Source organism: Salvelinus alpinus, chromosome 28 (assembly GCF_045679555.1).
Source record: "Salvelinus alpinus chromosome 28, SLU_Salpinus.1, whole genome shotgun sequence".
Classification (NCBI taxonomy): Eukaryota; Metazoa; Chordata; class Actinopteri; order Salmoniformes; family Salmonidae; genus Salvelinus; species Salvelinus alpinus.
In genome coordinates, this window is record NC_092113.1 from 36,905,586 (window position 1) to 36,923,606 (window position 18,021).

The 18,021-nt window shown below is 40.3% G+C and overlaps 2 protein-coding genes across 2 annotated transcripts in view; one reads left to right on the forward strand and one right to left on the reverse strand.

The window, feature by feature from the left end:
• Positions 1 to 18,021, reverse strand: part of LOC139557801 (myb/SANT-like DNA-binding domain-containing protein 4) — a 128,784-nt gene that overhangs the window by 7,522 nt on the left and 103,241 nt on the right. The gene's annotated exons all lie outside the window — the stretch shown is intronic.
• On the forward strand, positions 10,900 to 13,261 carry LOC139557797 (uncharacterized). The gene has a single exon (XM_071372994.1). The coding sequence runs from the start codon at positions 11,001 to 11,003 to the stop codon at positions 11,691 to 11,693; it is 693 nt and encodes a 230-aa protein (XP_071229095.1). The 5' UTR covers positions 10,900 to 11,000; the 3' UTR covers positions 11,694 to 13,261.

Below are 18,021 nucleotides of genomic sequence, written 5' to 3' on the forward strand. Positions count from 1 at the left end.
CAAGTTTGCTGTCCAGGTGCTAAGACAGGTTGTGCAGGTCAGCACAGACACTGACATTGTAGTGACCTTGAGGAAAAAAATGTACAGTCTGAATTAATGTTGTTGCATTGCTACATCATTGCATTGCTACATCATTGCATTGCTACATCATTGTTCGGTTCTTGTAGATATTGCACATACCATTTATTCCTACGAGGATTATATGTTCCCCAAGGTCAACATGGATGGTGCTTGTCAGGCAACCACATATCCCCTCTGGTACGTCCAATGGTAAGAAACAATCTAGGGACAATCTTTTATACAACAATAAACAAAAATCAATTTTAACTTTGATATAATATATTCAGCCACAAAAAAATATAAAACACACCCTGTTCATGAAGTGTAAATTTGCCATCACTGGAGAGATATGGCTGTGGTTGGAGGTAATGGCGTGTAGAATCCCTCCATCATGGACTCTGTTGTGCAGGGGGAACTTTGCATGTGTAGAGACATCGCAGTAAAGCTGTTTCGGCAGATGGGCTGTTCTGCAATGTCGAGACTTTTTCACATTGCATGACTGACAGATCTTCTGAGAAGTATGCTCTGCAGCGAGCAGAGAATCTATGATCTCAGGCCTGGACTCCCTCCACCTATCCTGTGAGAGTTCCTTCCTCACACTCCCACTGTGTGATGCACCAGGCACAGCAGGATTTGAACACTCAGGGTCTTCTAAGTCACCTAGGAGGATGTTAATTTCTCCATGAAGTATAGCTCTTTTGAAAAAAAGAAGAAGATTAAATTAAGAATATTATATAATGAATTTATTAAAATGCACATAGTGCTGTAAGTAGGTGACAGCAAATATATCTCTGCACAATCTATGGTGTGACAAGCCAAAAACCTCAGCTTTGATTCTACAGTAAATTAAATTACAGGTCAGACCAAAATATTGAGTATTAAGTCTAAAATGGAATATCACACAATAGAACTGTTGTTAAAACAGCAAAAACACACTGAGTGTACAAAACATTATCTTTCCCTGACTGACCAGGTGAAAGCTATGATCCCTTATTGATGTCACATGTTAAATCCACTTCAGTGTAGGTAAAGGGGAGGAGGCAGATTTTTGTATTATTTTTATTTCACCTTTATTTAATCAGGTTGGCCAGTTGAGAACAAGTTCTCATTTACAACTGCGACCTGGCCAAGATAAAGCAAAGCACTGTGACAAAAAACAACAGAGTTACACGTGGGATAAACAAAAGTACAGTCAATAACACAATAGAAAAGTCTATATACAGTGTGTGCAAATGGAGTAAGGAGCAAAGGCAATAAATAGGCCATAGTAGCAAAGTAATTACAATTTAGCAAATGAACACTGGAGTGATAGATGTGCAGATGATGATGTGCAAGTAGAAATACTGGTGTGCAAAAGAGCAAAAAAGTAAATAAAAACAATATGGGGATGAGGTAGGTAGTTGGATGGGCTATTTACAGATGGGCTGTGTACAGCTGCAGTGATCGGTAAGCTGCTCAGATAGCTGATGCTTAAAGTTAGTGAGGGAGATATAAGTCTCCAACTTCAGCGATTTTTGCAATTCGTTCCAGTCATTGGCAGCAGAGAACTGGAAGGAAATCCGGCCAAAGGAGGTGTTGACTTTGGGGATGACCAGTGAGATATACCTGCTGGAGCGCCTGCTACGGGTGGGTGTTGCTATGGTGACCAGTGAGCTGAGATAAGGCGGAGCTTTACCTCGCGAAGACTTATAGATGACCTGGAGCCAGTGGGTCTGGCAACAAATATTTAGCGAGGGCCAGCCAATGAGAGCATACAAGTCGCAGTGGTGGGTGGTATATGGGGCTTTGGTGACAAAGCGGATGGCACTGTGATAGACTGCATCCAGTTTACTGAGTAGAGTGTTGTAGGCTATTTTGTAAATGACATCGAGGATCGGTAGGATAGTCCGTTTTTCAAGGGTATGTTTGGCAGCGTGAGTGAAGGAGGCTTTGTTGCGAAATAGGCTATCCCGGGCCAACCGAAGATCCGCAGCGCTACAGTATCATTATGTTTAAAACCTCTACCGCTTCTCTCTCCCGGATCCGGGATCCTCTTCATCAAAAAAGCTGACTAGCATAGCCTAGCCTAACGCGACAGGGATATCATATAATATAATTTCATGAAATCACAAGTCCAATACAGCAAATGAAAGATAAACATCTTGTGAATCCAGCCATCATTTCCAATTTTTTTAATGTTTTACAGCGAAAACACAATATATATTTATATTAGCTCACCACAATAGCCAAACACACAACGCCATGTTTTCACCATGTTTCCACCGCAAAGGTAGCTTTCACAAAACCCACAAATAGAGATAAAATTAATCACTAACCTTTGAAAACATCATCAGATGACAGTCTTATAACATCATGTTATACAATACATTTATGTTTTGTTCGAAAATGTGCATATTTAGAGCTACAAATCGTAGTTTTACATTGCAGCCACCATCACGAATAGCACCAAAACAGCCAGAATAATTACAGAGAGCAACGTGAAATACATAAATACTCATCATAAAACATTTATGAAAAATACATGTTGTACAGCAAATGAAAGATAAACATCTTGTGAATCCAGCCAATATTTCCGATTTTTTAAGTGTTTTACAGCGAAAACACAATATATATTTATATTAGCTCACCACAATAGCCAAACACACAACGCCATTTATTCACTGCCAAAATAGCTTTCACAAAACCCACAAATAGAGATAAAATGAATCACTAAACTTTGAACAACTTCATCAGATGACAGTCTTATAACATCATGTTATACAATACATTTATGTTTTGTTCGAAAATGTGCATATTTAGAGCTACAAATCGTGGTTTTACATTGTGAATACGTAGCCACAATGCACCAAATTGTCCGGAGATATTTTGGACAGTCACCTAATCTAACCAAAGAACTCATCATAAACTTTACTAAAAAATACATGTTGTACTGCAAATGAAAGATACACTGGTTCTTAATGCAACCGCTGTGTTAGATTTTTTAAAATAACTTTAGTACAACATACAGCATGCAATATTGTGAGACAGCGCCCTACAATTCTCCGCCTTGTTGGAGCCAACATAAAACAGAAAAATACGAAATAACATCATAAATATTCTCTTACCTTTGTTGATCTTCCATCAGAATGTTGTGCAAGGAGTCCTAGTTCCAGAATAAATAGTTGTTTTGTTTTAGAATGTCCATTTCTTCTGTCGAATTAGCAACTTTGGCTAGCCATGTGGAGGGCACATGTCCAAGAAATCTTTGCGCATGGAACGAAAAATTCCAAAAGTCCCAATAAACGTTGAATAAACTGGTCAAACTCGGTTGAAAAATCCTACTTTATGATGTTTTTCTCATATGTATCCAATAAAATCAGAGCCGGAGCATTTCGTCGTGTAAACCGAACGCATTTCAGAAGACAATGTGGGGTTTCCTGGTGTGCAGTTGCATACTGCCAATAGAGCGGACCTGTCACTCCAAAAGCTCTCATTCAGTCTCACATCAAGCTAGACACCCCATTCAACATTCTACTGCCAGTTGACATCTAGTGGAAGGCGTATGAAGTGCATACAGATCCATAAATATAAGCCAGTTGAATAGGCAGCCCCTGACACAGAGCCCCATTTTCAGAATTTTCCCTTCCTGTCTGGAAGTTTGCTGCCAAATGAATTCTGTTTTACTCACAAATATAATTCAAACAGTTTTAGAAACTTCAGAGTGTTTTCTATCCAATAGTAATAATAATATGCATATTGTATGATCTAGAACAGAGTATGAGGCAGTTTAATTTGGGCACGATTTTTTCCCAAAGTGAAAATAGCGCCCCCTATTAAGAAGAAGTTTTAAGGGGGATTCTGACTTAGAGGCGTTCAGTCATAATCGCACAGATGGTAGCTTCCCACCATTGGCTCCTCAGCCAAGCACATACACCAAATGTCTGAACCTGTGGTTCCCCTCGTATTGAGCAGGATTACTACAGGTTGGTACGCTCCTTTGAATTTCATCAAGTTGACATTCAGTGATCCGTGCCCAGTGGGAGCCTAGGCTTCTTCCGTCTGTTTTAGCAAATCAATGGACGTGGATGGTACTACCCACATCAGATGTAGGCCTACCTCCCCAGACAAGCTGGAGATACCTCTCCCCACTTCGTAGATCCATGCAATGCCCTATCACTGCAGGGCCAATGTGTTTAGTCTCCGCCTCGAGTCTAGTGAGCGTAGAGGAGACCTCCCCACCTACAATGTGTGGTGTCCCGCACTCAGGCAAGCCTGAGGCCTGGTAGTGTCAGCTAATGGTAAGGCACATGCCATCTCCACTACATGCTCCAAGGGGCGTGGAGGAGAGCGCCCACATACAGTGGTTTGTCCTTTAAAAGTTGCAGCGTACTGCGGCGCAGCTTGCATGGTGCCGCAGAATTCTATGGCGCGTTATTTAAGTGTGAACCACTGGTACCATTTATGCTAGTTAGTGCTAGTTTGAACACCAGAGGGCATCTTTGAGAAGCATTTGATAGCCTTCAATAGTGGCTGTACTAGACAATTTAAAAACTTTTTTTGTAAGAACATGGTATATGGGACTGATTTTAAGAAATTTTGCTTAACTTCTCTGCGCTACGGATCCCTTTTACGGGATCATTTTCCTAAACAACCGCTGAATTGCAGGGCGCAAAATATTACTAAAAATATTTATAATCATGCAATCACAAGTGAAATATACCAAAACACAGTTTAGCTTGTTGTTAATCCACCTATCGTGTCAGATTTTGAAAATATGTTTGCAGCGAAAGCAATCCAAGCTTTTGTGAGTGTATCAATCAATGCTACAACAACTATCCCCAAATTAGCATGGTCACGAAAGTCAGAAAAGCAATAAAATTAATCGCTTACCTTTGATAATCTTCGGATGTTTGCACTCACGAGACTCCCAGTTACACAACAAATGTTATTTTTGTTCGATAAATATTACTTTTATAACAAAAAAAAACGCCATTTGGGTTGCACGTTATGTTCAGAAAACTACAGCCTCGTTCAGGTCCTGAAAGGCAGAAGAAAATTCCCAAACGTATCAGATTCAAAAATATTACAAAAAATATTTATAATCATGCAATCACAAGTGAAATATACCAAAACACAGTTTAGCTTGTTGTTAATCCACCTATCGTGTCAGATTTTGAAAATATGCTTTGCAGCGAAAGCAATCCAAGCTTTTGTGAGTGTATCAATCAATGCTACCACAGCTAGCCCCAAATTAGCATGGTCACGAAAGTCAGAAAAGCAATAAAATTAATCACTTACCTTTGATAATCTTCGGATGTTTGCACTCACAAGACTCCCAGTTACACAACAAATGTTATTTTTGTTCGATAAATATTACTTTTATAACAAAAAAACGCCATTTGTGTTGCACATTATGTTCAGAAAACCAAAGCCTCGTTCCGTTCGACGAAAATTCCAAAAAGTATCCGTAATGTTCGTATAAACATATCAAATGTTTTTTATAAACAATCCTCAGGTTGTTTTTAACAAACATAATCGATAATATTTCAACCGGACCGTAACCTATTCAATAAAAGAGAGAAAGAAAATGGAGAGCTACCCTTCTCGCGCGCAGGAACTAATCAGAGGACACCTGACTAGTTTTGAAAAATCTCGCTAATTCTTCAAAATAAAAGCCTGAAACTATGTCTAAAGCCTGGCCACAGCCTGAGGAAGCCATTGGAAAAGGAATCTGGTTGATACCCCTTTAAATGGAAGAAAGACAGGCCAGGAAACACAGATTTTTTAAATTTTTTAAAATAACTTCTGGGTTAGATTTCCTCAGGTTTTCGCCTGCAGAATCAGTTTTGTTATACTCACAGACAATATTTTGACAGTTTTGGAAACTTTGGAGTGTTTTCTATCCTAATCTGTAAATTATATGCATATTCTACGATCTGGACCTGAGAAATAGTCTGTTTGCCTTGGGAACGGTATTTTTAAAAAATTATAATAATAATCTGACCCCTACCGTCAAGAGGTTAATTAATTTGATTAATTTTATGGTGTTTCTATTAAAAGCAAAGCGAAAAACCGACTGGGTTTCCGTCAGGATGGAATGGAAAATATGGCGCTGTACAACATGACGGTCGGGAGTACAGTACTGGGCTATTTAGCTAAAGAATCCCTGTGTCGTGCTGGCACACGACATGGGGATCAGGTCAGGGTTCCATAGCTGCAGACAGAAACAGCAGAGACTGGATCAGCAGCACAACTAGGTGGGCTGGAAACAGGGATAGCCAGGAGTCGTCAGGCCAGGAAGTCCTGAGGCATGGTCCTAGAGCTCATGTACTGCATTCTTTATTTAACTTGAGTGTAGACTAAGCCCTAGAGGTTTGTAACTTCACATGATTTAGCCTACTTGTCAATCCAGATCTGAATAGTTGATATCCTTTTACTGTACACTGTTGATAGTCATTTTTTCCAAAGCTACTCACTGAATGGCCTACTACAAGGATGTGGTCAGGTTGACACTTCTAAGTCATAATAACACAGAACACACACACAGATCAGATTGCAAGGGCAAGTACAATGAGAAAGTTGGGAAAATGAAGTCTGCTGCATGGGTTGCCAGATACACACACACACAGAAACGTAATTAATTTGTTGTATTGTATTTATTATGGATCCCCATTAGCTGCTGCCAAGACAGCACTTACTCTTCTTCAGCTCCAAAAAATTAAGGCAGTTATACAATTTTAAAAACATTACAACACATTAAGTGTGTGCCCTCAGGCCACTGCTCTACTACCACATATCTACAACACAAAATCCTTGTGTGTGCAGTGCATATGTTATTGTGTGTATACATGTGTCTCTTCACAGTCCCCGCTGTTCCATAAGGTGTATTTTTATCTGTTTTTTAAATCTAATTTTACTGCTTGCGTGGGATCCTTGATGTGGAATAGAGTTCCATGTAGTCATGGCTCTATGTACTACTGTGCGCCTCCCATAGTCTGTTTTGCTTAGGTTAGCGTGTAGTCAAGGCTTTGTCATTAAAATTATATTGTGCCCATTTTTTCAGATCTGCCAACCTGCTCTGTGGGTGACAGATAACCGTCTTTCCACCAAGTTGTTCCAGGCCTGGAATGGAGGCTTGTAGACCTGAAGCAGTGTGATGTGGTCCAGGTAATTATCAAACATATGTTTACACACTCACTCAATCACTCACTCTGTTTTGTTGTATAATTATTTTAACTTAAGAAAATTGTTCCTCTCTCTTTTAGATCTGACACCCCTATCAGCTCAACCACAGTCTTCACAGCTGCAGTCGTCTGCCCCTGCATCTGCTACACCGGCCATGACAGGTGATACAGGTAATTATTATATGCATGTATACACAGATGCACACTCTCCCTCACTTGGGGCTCTATTCAATCACGTTCGCTTTAGCTGACATCCACATAGCGGTTGTTTGGCGGTGTCTGAGGTAGAACTGTGTTAGAGTTGTGAAATTCACAAGCAGCTCCTGGCATTATACCTAAAGCATCGCATTAACAGAAATCTCATGTAGCCCTGTTTACAAGTTAGTTTACAACGCTGGAATTTGAGACATAATCTACACCTCGATTAGGCTGATAGAAATCCTCATTATTTAGTTTAATGATTTTGAATTAGAGCGTCATTATTTCTATATAACTTACACTTTCTCATTCTGAACTTGTAACGTGAGTAGGACGGTGTAGTTTTGTGAAAATGATCAAGAGCTGCTGCTTACCGATTTGACAGATCCAACGCAGTTACACCTAAGACACCGCCAAAACATCAGCTATGTGGGTGTCGGATATCCCCAGATAACGCTTGATCTGATTGAATCTAGGCCTTACACTCATTCAGTCTATTTAGTTGTATGATTATTGTCAATTAAGAAAAGTGTGCCTCTCTCTTTAAGATCTGCCACCCCCAGCAGCTAAGCTGTAGTCACAGCAGTCCTCTGCTGTGGTATTTAATTTACCGGCTGCACCAGTTCCTACTACACTGGCCATGAAGGGAGAAACTTTTGAGGATTCCCAGATGGATACAGGTAATTCAGAATTATATTGCATATGCTCACCCACACCAACAGATGTACACACAGACATGTTGTTGACCTGTATACTTACTGTCACTTTGTGTATCTCTCTTTCAGATCTGCCATGCACTGCCTGACAGCCTCACCCAGAAGTGCATACACAGGGCCTATCAAGACTGACAAAGCAGCGATGGGTGGATGACAAGGAAAGATAAAACAACATGCACTCACACACATTATCCCCAATGTAAATAAGTTGTAATTACTTGTTTATTTAATGTTTGCTACATTTTATTTTAGGATTGGCGATATCTTCTCCTTCATATCCATTCTCAATATCTACCAAATCAAAGTGTGATTAATAATATTATAAAAGACTATGACTTAACCCATGTGCTGTCCAGTAGCCTTCACAAGATCAGATATGGCCCAGACCAGACACATCTTGATAGTCTACCTTGCCTCATCTACACAGATTCTGCTTACGTTCTGTTTTTTACATGTCCAATGGTCAATTCGATGTTGATCTAGCTTTGTACACTCACATGGGCTTCAGCCTTCACTCTGTTTACACATGTCTAATTGTCACGATCGTCGTTAGGTGAAAGAGAGGACCAAGGCGCAGCGTGATATAAATACATATTCTTTTTATTTGAAGATGAAAACGAACACTAATACAAACTAGACCAAAAAACAACAAACGACCGTGAAGCTACAAAACGAAAGTGCAGACACACGCAACTAACGTCGAGACATAGACAATTACCCACAACCTACCTAATGCCTATGGCTGCCTAAATATGGCTCTCAATCAGAGACAACGATAGACAGCTGTCTCTAATTGAGAACCAATCCAGGCAACCATAGACTTACATAAACACCTACACTGAACACAACCCCACTAACTCTACCAAAACCCCTAGACAATACAAACACCCTAGACTAGACAAAAACACACAAACATCCCCCATGTCACACCCTGACCTAACTAAAATAATAAAGAAAACAAAGATAACTAAGGCCAGGGCGTGACACTAATATTTAAACTTATATCGATTCTTCTTTCTACTTCAAAGAGAACAGTATAGGTACTGAGAATCATCAGATGACTGGAAAATCTCCAACACTTCGCCCCCACCTACATGTACAGATTAACTCAACTAGCCTGTCCCCTGCACACTGACTCGGTACCGGTTCCCACTGTATATAACCTTGTTATTGTTATTCTTATTGTGTTACTTTTATTATTACTTTTAACTTTAGCTTACTTGGTAAATATTTTCTTCTTCTTGAACTTCACTGTTGGTTAAGGGCTTGTAAGTAAGCATTTCACGGTAAAGTCTACACTTGCTGTATTCGGGAAACTTGTGACAAATAAAATTCGATTTGATTTGATATATGTGGCCTCTGTTCCCTCTGTCTTTGTCGGTTATTGTTCTCATGTCCGTTGGTGGTGTGAGTACCTATGCGTTGGTGCAGCTGTTATGCTGCGTGCTTTATATATTGTGTATTACGGGTATCGTCCCGTGTGGTTCAACAAGGTTTACACTCGCACTTTTGTTTGGGTACACACCAGTGTTTTTGTATACGTGTTTGTTTTGGGTGTGTTAAAAACCACTATTGTGTATTCCTGCGCCTGTCTCCAAATCCTTTATACCAGCGTGACAAAAATTGTCATTTACAACATTAACAATGTCTACACTGTATTTCTGATCAATTTGATGTTATTTTAAATGGACAAAAAAATGGTATTTCTTTCAAAAACAAGGACATTTCTAAGTGTTTACTCAAATCATGATTTTTAAATGTTTATTTTCAGTACCTATGAATAGACTTAAAACACTGTGAAATAAAGTTTCACCAAATTCTCAATTTGTGCCACACCTTAAATGTGCTATGTTCGCTCCATTCTCCCTACGGCTTTCTGATTCAAGAGGGGAAATAGAATTCTGAGGAAGATTAATGGTGCAATATCTGTTATGACGATAAATGTCTCAGCCCAAAAAAAATGTGTTTAACCTTTATTTAAATAGGCAAGTCAGTTAAGAACAAATTGTTATTTACAACGACGGCCTAGGAACAGTGTTCAGGGGCAGAACGACAGATTTTTACCTTTTTAGCTAGGGGATACCTGCCGCCCACTGATAATCCTGATTTTATTTTAAGTAATACGATTTGAATAATCTAATGTTTACTCAAATCATGATTTTTAAATGTTTATTTTCAGTACCTATGAATAGACTTAAAACACTGTGAAATAAAGTTTCTAAGTGACCCCAAACTTTTGAACAGTAGTGTATATTCACAAATTGAATGTGAGGTTGGGGTGAATAATAAATGATTTAAGTGATTGATAGTTTGTATTCAGCAGTCATAAAATAATTCCTTGTTTACGTTGATGAACTACTAAAATAATGATTTTGTCAGACAGCATAGGCAGCATCTCTATAGATGACTTGGAATTAAATAAAGTCACAGAAAACTTAAACAAGGGATATTTTTTAAACAGTCTTCCTCCATACATTTGAAATGATAAACACAGCAAGTGAATATTAATACTGTATTTAATCACATCGTGTACAGTACAGTTGAAGGGTGTTCTAAAACCTCATATAGAAACAGAAAGTATTTCCCCTTAACCTCGTAGAGAAACAAACAGTGTTTACCCAATTCCTGGAAAAATGATGCTCCAATTTCCCAAAACACTCATATAGAAACCGAAAGTCTATGGGTAGTACACTCAGAGAAAAATGTGGTTTAGAGATCAATGCCCTGTGGGCGGGGTTTCAGATGTCATTGGGCTATACATTATAGCTAGACCTAGCAACACTGCTCATTTTAAAGCAAGAGACTGATCAAATTTCTCTAAGCTCCTACTCACTTCTTTGCTACGGACACCTGCTCTGCAATTATGCAGGACAAGGAGTTAGTTTGTGAAGCGCTATCTGCACTCTTAGGGAAGTGTATAAAGCATGGAATCAATCCAAATATGTCTCTTCTCGACTTTCACCACAGATTCTTCTTAGCACATCATTATTCTGACGTCGAAGAAGAGTTCTTCATAGATGTAGAAGAGTTCTTTGACCATCGGTTTGACTACGACTACACCAATATGACTACATCGCCCGGGTGCATGAGGGGAGATGAGCCATACCAACGTCCATTTGGGTGGTATCGAATGGCTGTGAAGGTTCTGGATAAATACCCGGATAGGAATTGGCTGGGCCCAAATGGATGGAGAAGTGAGTCTGCACCGGGTGAGTGGCCTGTCTCCTTCCATGGAACCAGTAAAGATGGAGCCAGAGGCATCATCAGCTGTCACTACGAAGCGGGAAAAAGGCAGCTGTACGGGAGAGGAATCTACTCAACCCCAGTTTTACGTATTGCCACGGACTACTATTCCACTATTTTTAAATCAAAGAAGAATGGGAAAAGCTACAAAGTGGTAATGCAGAACAGGATCAATCCAAAGGAGAGAGAGAAATGTAAAAGGGATGAATTCTGGCTAGTTCGTGTTCCAGAAAATACATCGAAGGAGGAAGAGAAGAGGATAGTGGAGCGCTCCATTCGCCCATACGGCATCCTGATTCAAGAGGTGGAATAGGACTCTGAGGAAGATAAACGCTCCCTCTTGAGTTAAATGTCTCGGCATAATCCAGATTATTTTAAAATGTTACGATTTCAATAATCGAATATTTACTCAAATCATCATGTGTTCATTTGTTGTATTATTTACTTTACATATGAAGAGATTTATAACAGTATGAAATAAAGTTTCACCAAATTCTCAACTTGTGCCACACCTTAAATGTGCTATGTTCGCTCCATTCTCCCCTACGGCTTTCTGATTCAAGAGGGGAAATAGAATTCTGAGGAAGATTAATGGTGCAATATCTGTTATGACGAACATTACAAGGCAACCAGTAGCATACCACCCTGCATACCACCCTGCATACCACTGTTGGCTTGCTTCTGAAGCTAAGCAGGGTCGGTCCTGGTCAGTCCCTGGATGGGAGACCAGATGCTGCTGGAAGTGGTGTTGGAGGGCCAGTAGGAGGCACTCTTTCCTCTGGTCTAAAAAATATCCCAATGCCCCAGGGCAGTGATTGGGGACACTGCCCTGTGTAGGGTGCCGTCTTTCGGATGGGACGTTAAACGGGTGTCCTGACTCTCTGAGGTCATTAAAGATCCCATGGCACTTATCGTAAGAGTAGGGGTGTTAACCCCGGTGTCCTGGCTAAATTCCCAATCTGGCCCTCAAACCATTTTGGTCACCTAATAATCCCCAGTTTATAATTGGCTCATTCATCCCCCTCCTCTCCCCTGTAACTATTCCCCAGGTCGTTGCTGCAAATGAGAACGTGTTCTCAGTCAATTTACCTGGTAAAATAACGGTAAAATAAATAAATAAACCCCTGCGCTCACTTTGAGTTAAATGTCTCAGCCCCAAAAAATGTGTTTAACCTTTATTTAACTAGGCAAGTCAGTTAAGAACAAATTGTTATTTACGACGACGGCCTAGGAACAGTGTTCAGGGGCAGAACGACAGATTTTTACCTTGTCAGCTAGGGGATACCTGCCGCCCACTGATAATCCTGATTTTATTTTAAGTAATACGATTTGAATAATCTAATGTTTACTCAAATCATGATTTTTTAACTGTTTATTTTCAGTACCTATGAATAGACTTAAAACACTGTGAAATAAAGTTTCACCAAATTCTCAACTTGTGACACGCCTTAAATTCCATCCCAACCTCATATTTAATTCGTCCATATATGTACATAATGTATTTCAGCAGATTTCGTGCATTTGTGCATTTTTGTGTGGTTTAATTCGTGAGATATTTAATTTAAAGACCCTTGCTCCCTTCTGTCTCAACGTAGACTTTGATCTGACTCTTGTGATTCTTGTGATTTTGCTATTGTAAATGTTTGTAGGCCGATGTAGGCAAATTGTATCTATGATCGTATTCCATTCATTTATGGTTTTTGTATGCTATTTTAATTAACTAATGATATCCGGCCACACCCGGCCATGATTACAGACACCTGTGTGTGTGCTTTGACACTATATAAACTAGTCACCTCGCAGTGTTTGTCATTATACCCTTATGAAAACAGCTTGTCCGTCGAAACGTTGGATATTAGGTTATTAAATTATTACATCTGAGCTCCTAGAGTGTGCGGCTCTCCTTTAATTTTTCAAGGACAGCTCTAACCAACATCTCCAATCTCGTCTCATTGATTGAACTCCATGTTAGCTGACTCCTGACTCCAATTAGCTTTTGGAGAAATCATTAGCCTAGTGGTTCACATACTTTTCCAACCTACACTGTGAATGTTTAAATTATGTATTCAATATAGACAAGAAAAATACAATAATTTGTGTGCTATTAGTTTAAGCACACTGTGTTGGTCTATTATTGTGACTTAGAGGAGGATCAGATCACATGTTTTACATTTACATCATTTAGCAGACGCTCTTATCCAGAGCGACTTACAAATTGGAAAGTTCATACATATTCATCCTGGTCCCCCCATGGGAAATGAACCCACAACCCTGGCGTTGCAAGCGCCATGCTCTACCAACTGAGCCACACCGGACCACGTTTTGACCAATTTATACAGAAATCCAGGTAATTCCAAAGGGTTCACATACGTTTTCTTGCAACTGTACAATATACAGCCTAACTGGAAGCATTAGGCAGCATGATTTGTGTCAGTGTGCGTGAGTGTCTTTCTCTGTTTTCTTGCTACCTTGACCGAGACGCGCGCAGACAGAAAGACTCATCAATCTCAGTTAAAAGCGTCCGAGCGAACAAAACAGCGCCCCTCATTACGTACAGACCATGTATCTGATTATGTCTGGACCAAAAGTGTATGGCATGTCATACAATTTCTGAACAGACAGCATATACATATAACAAAAGAGAGGGACGCTGTTTTGCTTGCTATTTTCAGCATAGAGGAAGAGGAGAAGTGAGAGGGCTCAATTTCAGGTCGCAATTGTAAATGAAAACTTGTTCTCAACTTGCCTACCTGGTTAAATAAAGGTGGAATAAAAAAATTTAATTAAAAAAAATCCACAAAATCTGTTCTGAATAAACCCAATGCGTTTCTATGGGCATAATATGCAGACCTGAGCTTGTCACCTGCATTTCCGCCTTTGGGACGACTCGCATTGTTAGGGCGGAGACATGACCATCACATTATTATATACATAATTCTTGTTTCAGCCATTTGCGAATTAGAAATGACAGTTGGCACGTGGAAGAGTGCACTGTTCGAATGCTGGTTTCCCCTAAAGTAAATTGTTGTTTAGCCAAAATTATATAATCACCCCTATCTAACAAAAATAATTCAAAATACAAAATACTTATTTTTCTTCATAAGAATTTGATGGAGCGTGTGCGCCTGATCACGCCAACCTCCTATATTGGTACAATGTTGCACTTCACCAGACATAGCTAGTTCAAGTCAAGACAGATAGAAAGGGAGGCAGACCAGCTGAGTAGAGATTAATGCGATTGAATTAACCTGACTTTTCATTAGGATATATTCTACAGTTTTTATTTGTTGGCCTTAGGCCTTTGTATTTTACATAGTTGACGATGTAAGTTATAGGCCTATTGCTGCATTGACCTATAGGTTATCTCTGAGTTCCATGCACTAATTTCTTTAGCCGCCAATGGATCACATCCAATGATGGTGGCCACACAAAATATTGACACTTTGGGCACAATTTGGACATTTTCACTTAGGGGTGTACTCACTTTTGTTGCCAGCGGTTTAGACATTAATGGCTGTGTGTTGAGTTATTTTGAGGGGACAGCAAATTTACACTGTTATAAAAGCTGTCTTCAGTGTTGTCACATGAAAAGATATACTAAAATATTTACAAAAATGTGAGGGGTGTACTCACTTTTGTGATATACTGTACATGGGACAAGACAAAGACGTCTGACTGCTACGCCATCTTGGAATATACCTTCTCACATGGTGTGAGAAGGTGCTGTATCGCCCTCTTGAAGTAGCGCAAGGCTCTGCTATGGGTAAATAAAATAAAGATGAGAAATTAATCAAATACATTTATTTAGAAAGCCTAATAAAATCTAATAAATATATTTTTTAAAGCATTTCTTACATCATCGGTCCAGAACAAAGAGAGGACAGCATACAGAAAGGCATTTTATAGCTGTTTGGAGCAGATTTAATATAGTGCATTGTGGAGTATTCCTGGCTAATCAGACCGCCCGAGCAGCCCCCAAATAGGGGGGGGGGTTGGTTCTCCACGTGCTTTGCTTATCCCGCACCAGTATCCAGTAGAGAGAATAAACTAGACGGCACACGTCAAACGTTTGATTTATGACCCTATGTCCGGATGACGTGTGCATGCCCATATTTGGGCATTCGGTCAGGACATCCTGGCGGGAAGTGATCACGTGGTTATGCCCATATATGGGCATCCTGTTCCTGTTCTCACGCCTTAGAGTGAGTGCGACAATATGTATATAATGCCTTTGAAGTTGTCATGATGATTGATGTCTAGGGACCTCTTTGAACTGGGGGGATGAACATTTCAAAGAGTATGGCCCTCCACCCCCTGTTTTATTGACCTTAGGGTTGTTGTCTATGAAACACGAATGTCCTGGGGTTTTGGGGTTGGCAGACGCCTTATAAATAAAGCCCAGAACAAGACATGCGGCCCCAGAACACTAAACAAGATTTTAAAAATCAGCATGGATTTTGTGATCAGTGGCAAAGCAGTGATGACTGTAAAAACGGAAGCAGGACCTCGGTTGAAACATAGAGAAAGGGCCAAGTATCAAGCCACAATATACGATGAGCCAAAAAGCGGTTTCTAAGTGTGTATAGAACCCAAATACCGCCCGCAACTGCGCTGAAAGATCAAGTGCTGATGTCTAATGGACATCAATGGGGGTATCGGTTTGATTACCTGGCCTGTAGAGTGAACCTCTATACGGTAGCCGAAGGAGAAGAATATACAGACCAGACTTTAGGAGTGGACTACGGGCTTGAAGACTGGACGGTTTTTCGCAAGGTTGTGTGTCCCGAACTGAGCCTTACCACCAAGGGGGATAGCGTGTTAACGGGCTACGAGACCCGTTGGGAAGGTGCCCCTGACTCCTCAGGAAGAATATTTCACAGGGTGAAAATACAAAGAAAGAATGGACTTCCATGTGGGTGCGTGGAGTTCTATATCAGCAACGAGGAAACCCGCAACCAAAACATTCGTGATGGTGGCCTGACTGGGGATTTTAGGTTGCGCATGCTTATTCCGTTTAAAAGTTGGGACCTAATGGAATTGAAAATGTTACAGCTGTTGGACGCTCTCTTTGTACAGAGCCAACAGCAGCAGAGCATTGTTCATGCAAAGAAGTGCATAATATATACGAATCCTGAGGATTATGATTCAAAGGAGCCCCAAGAAGGGTCATCCTAAGAAGGGCCAGCCCCCGAAGGAAACTAAGTACGCGGCTGCATTAACCACGCCCTGATACCCAAAGGACTGGTTCAACAATAAAAGGAGTGCCCTTAAAGCCTCCAGTTCTTCATTTCATCATACACCATGGATATTCATACAACATACCAGGACTCCGATATATACGACATGGGGGCCAGACCCTAAGGACTCTATGCCTCGCAGCCCTACATTCTACTCCCCCCTGGCAAGACCCACGACACCCCCTACATGTACACAGCCTGAGGATGTGTTTGATGGGGTAGTCAGTACTATTTTTGTGGACACCATCAAGGCCTCTGTAGCCACACTTTTAGACGTGGTGATTGGAGAATATACAGTATAAGAGAAAAATGCATCGGTTGTGAGATCAATCACCCCAGCCAGCGCCGTCATCCGTGCCTATACGACCCGCCAAGATACTACTTCTTCAACCATTTTGAGGAGCTGGTGAAAAGACTGTGGTCCTGCAGGTTTATACCATCGCTGGTCAGAGACCTGGAGTCTATGGGTCTTGTGCCGTCTATCCCCAGAGTTAACCGAGGCTTTCCTACATGAACTGAAGGAGGCAATCTACATCCACAAGAAACTCAAAGAAATCCGACACACCCTGGTGGACAACAATAAATACCGGGAAGCTGTGGTGGCTGATGTGATGACTTTCTGGCTCAATAAACCCCAAGAGACCGAGTGACATTTTGTTATTTAGATGTAAAGCAATGGGTAACTATGTGTCTACGATGTTAGAGAGAATAAATAAAAATAATCTTTTGAGAGAACTTACAAATGTTATGCATCAGATTATTGAAAATAAAGTGAACAATGTATCATTCTACACAACACACAATGCCTGGGTTAATGTAGAGCGTGTGCTGAAAATGGAACAAATCATGAATCATGTACGACATACGGGCGAGAGTCTGCAATGGACACAACTGGTATCCCGTCTTGTGGATGATTCTGAAGAACTAGAAACAACTTTGTCTAAGATTTTACTTTATTTGTTTGAAACACCATTTAATTGTAACGTGTATCATATTTGTTGTTTATATGCTTATATATCGAACGTGTGTGTTTTAAAAATTCAGCGACACAAGCCTGTAAATCTAAACCAAATATACAGGGTGTTGCATGCTGTGATCGTTGAGAAAGCTGGGACATGTATCCTGCAAAGAATCCTGAATTGTCTGTATACGTAATACTTGATGCATGCATAAAATACAAATTCTAAAATGAAAATGAAATGTTGTCGTTATTTGAAAGTGGCTCATTAACGTTATTGTACCTCAGCGAGGCAAGAAGGATGGCGGAGCAGATGTTGAAAAACATTTATTATAATCCCTCTAACCCCGGGTCTTATGGGGGTAAAGAGCGTTTCCAGAGAGCTATAGCCAAAGAAACAGGTAGCCTGTTAAGCGATGCTAAAGTGAATGAGTGGTTATCAGAGC

Excerpts from the sequence above, each read along its gene's own strand:
- LOC139557797 (XM_071372994.1), top strand. The coding sequence starts at position 11,001 with ATGCAGGACAAGGAGTTAGTTTGTGAAGCGCTATCTGCACTCTTAGGG.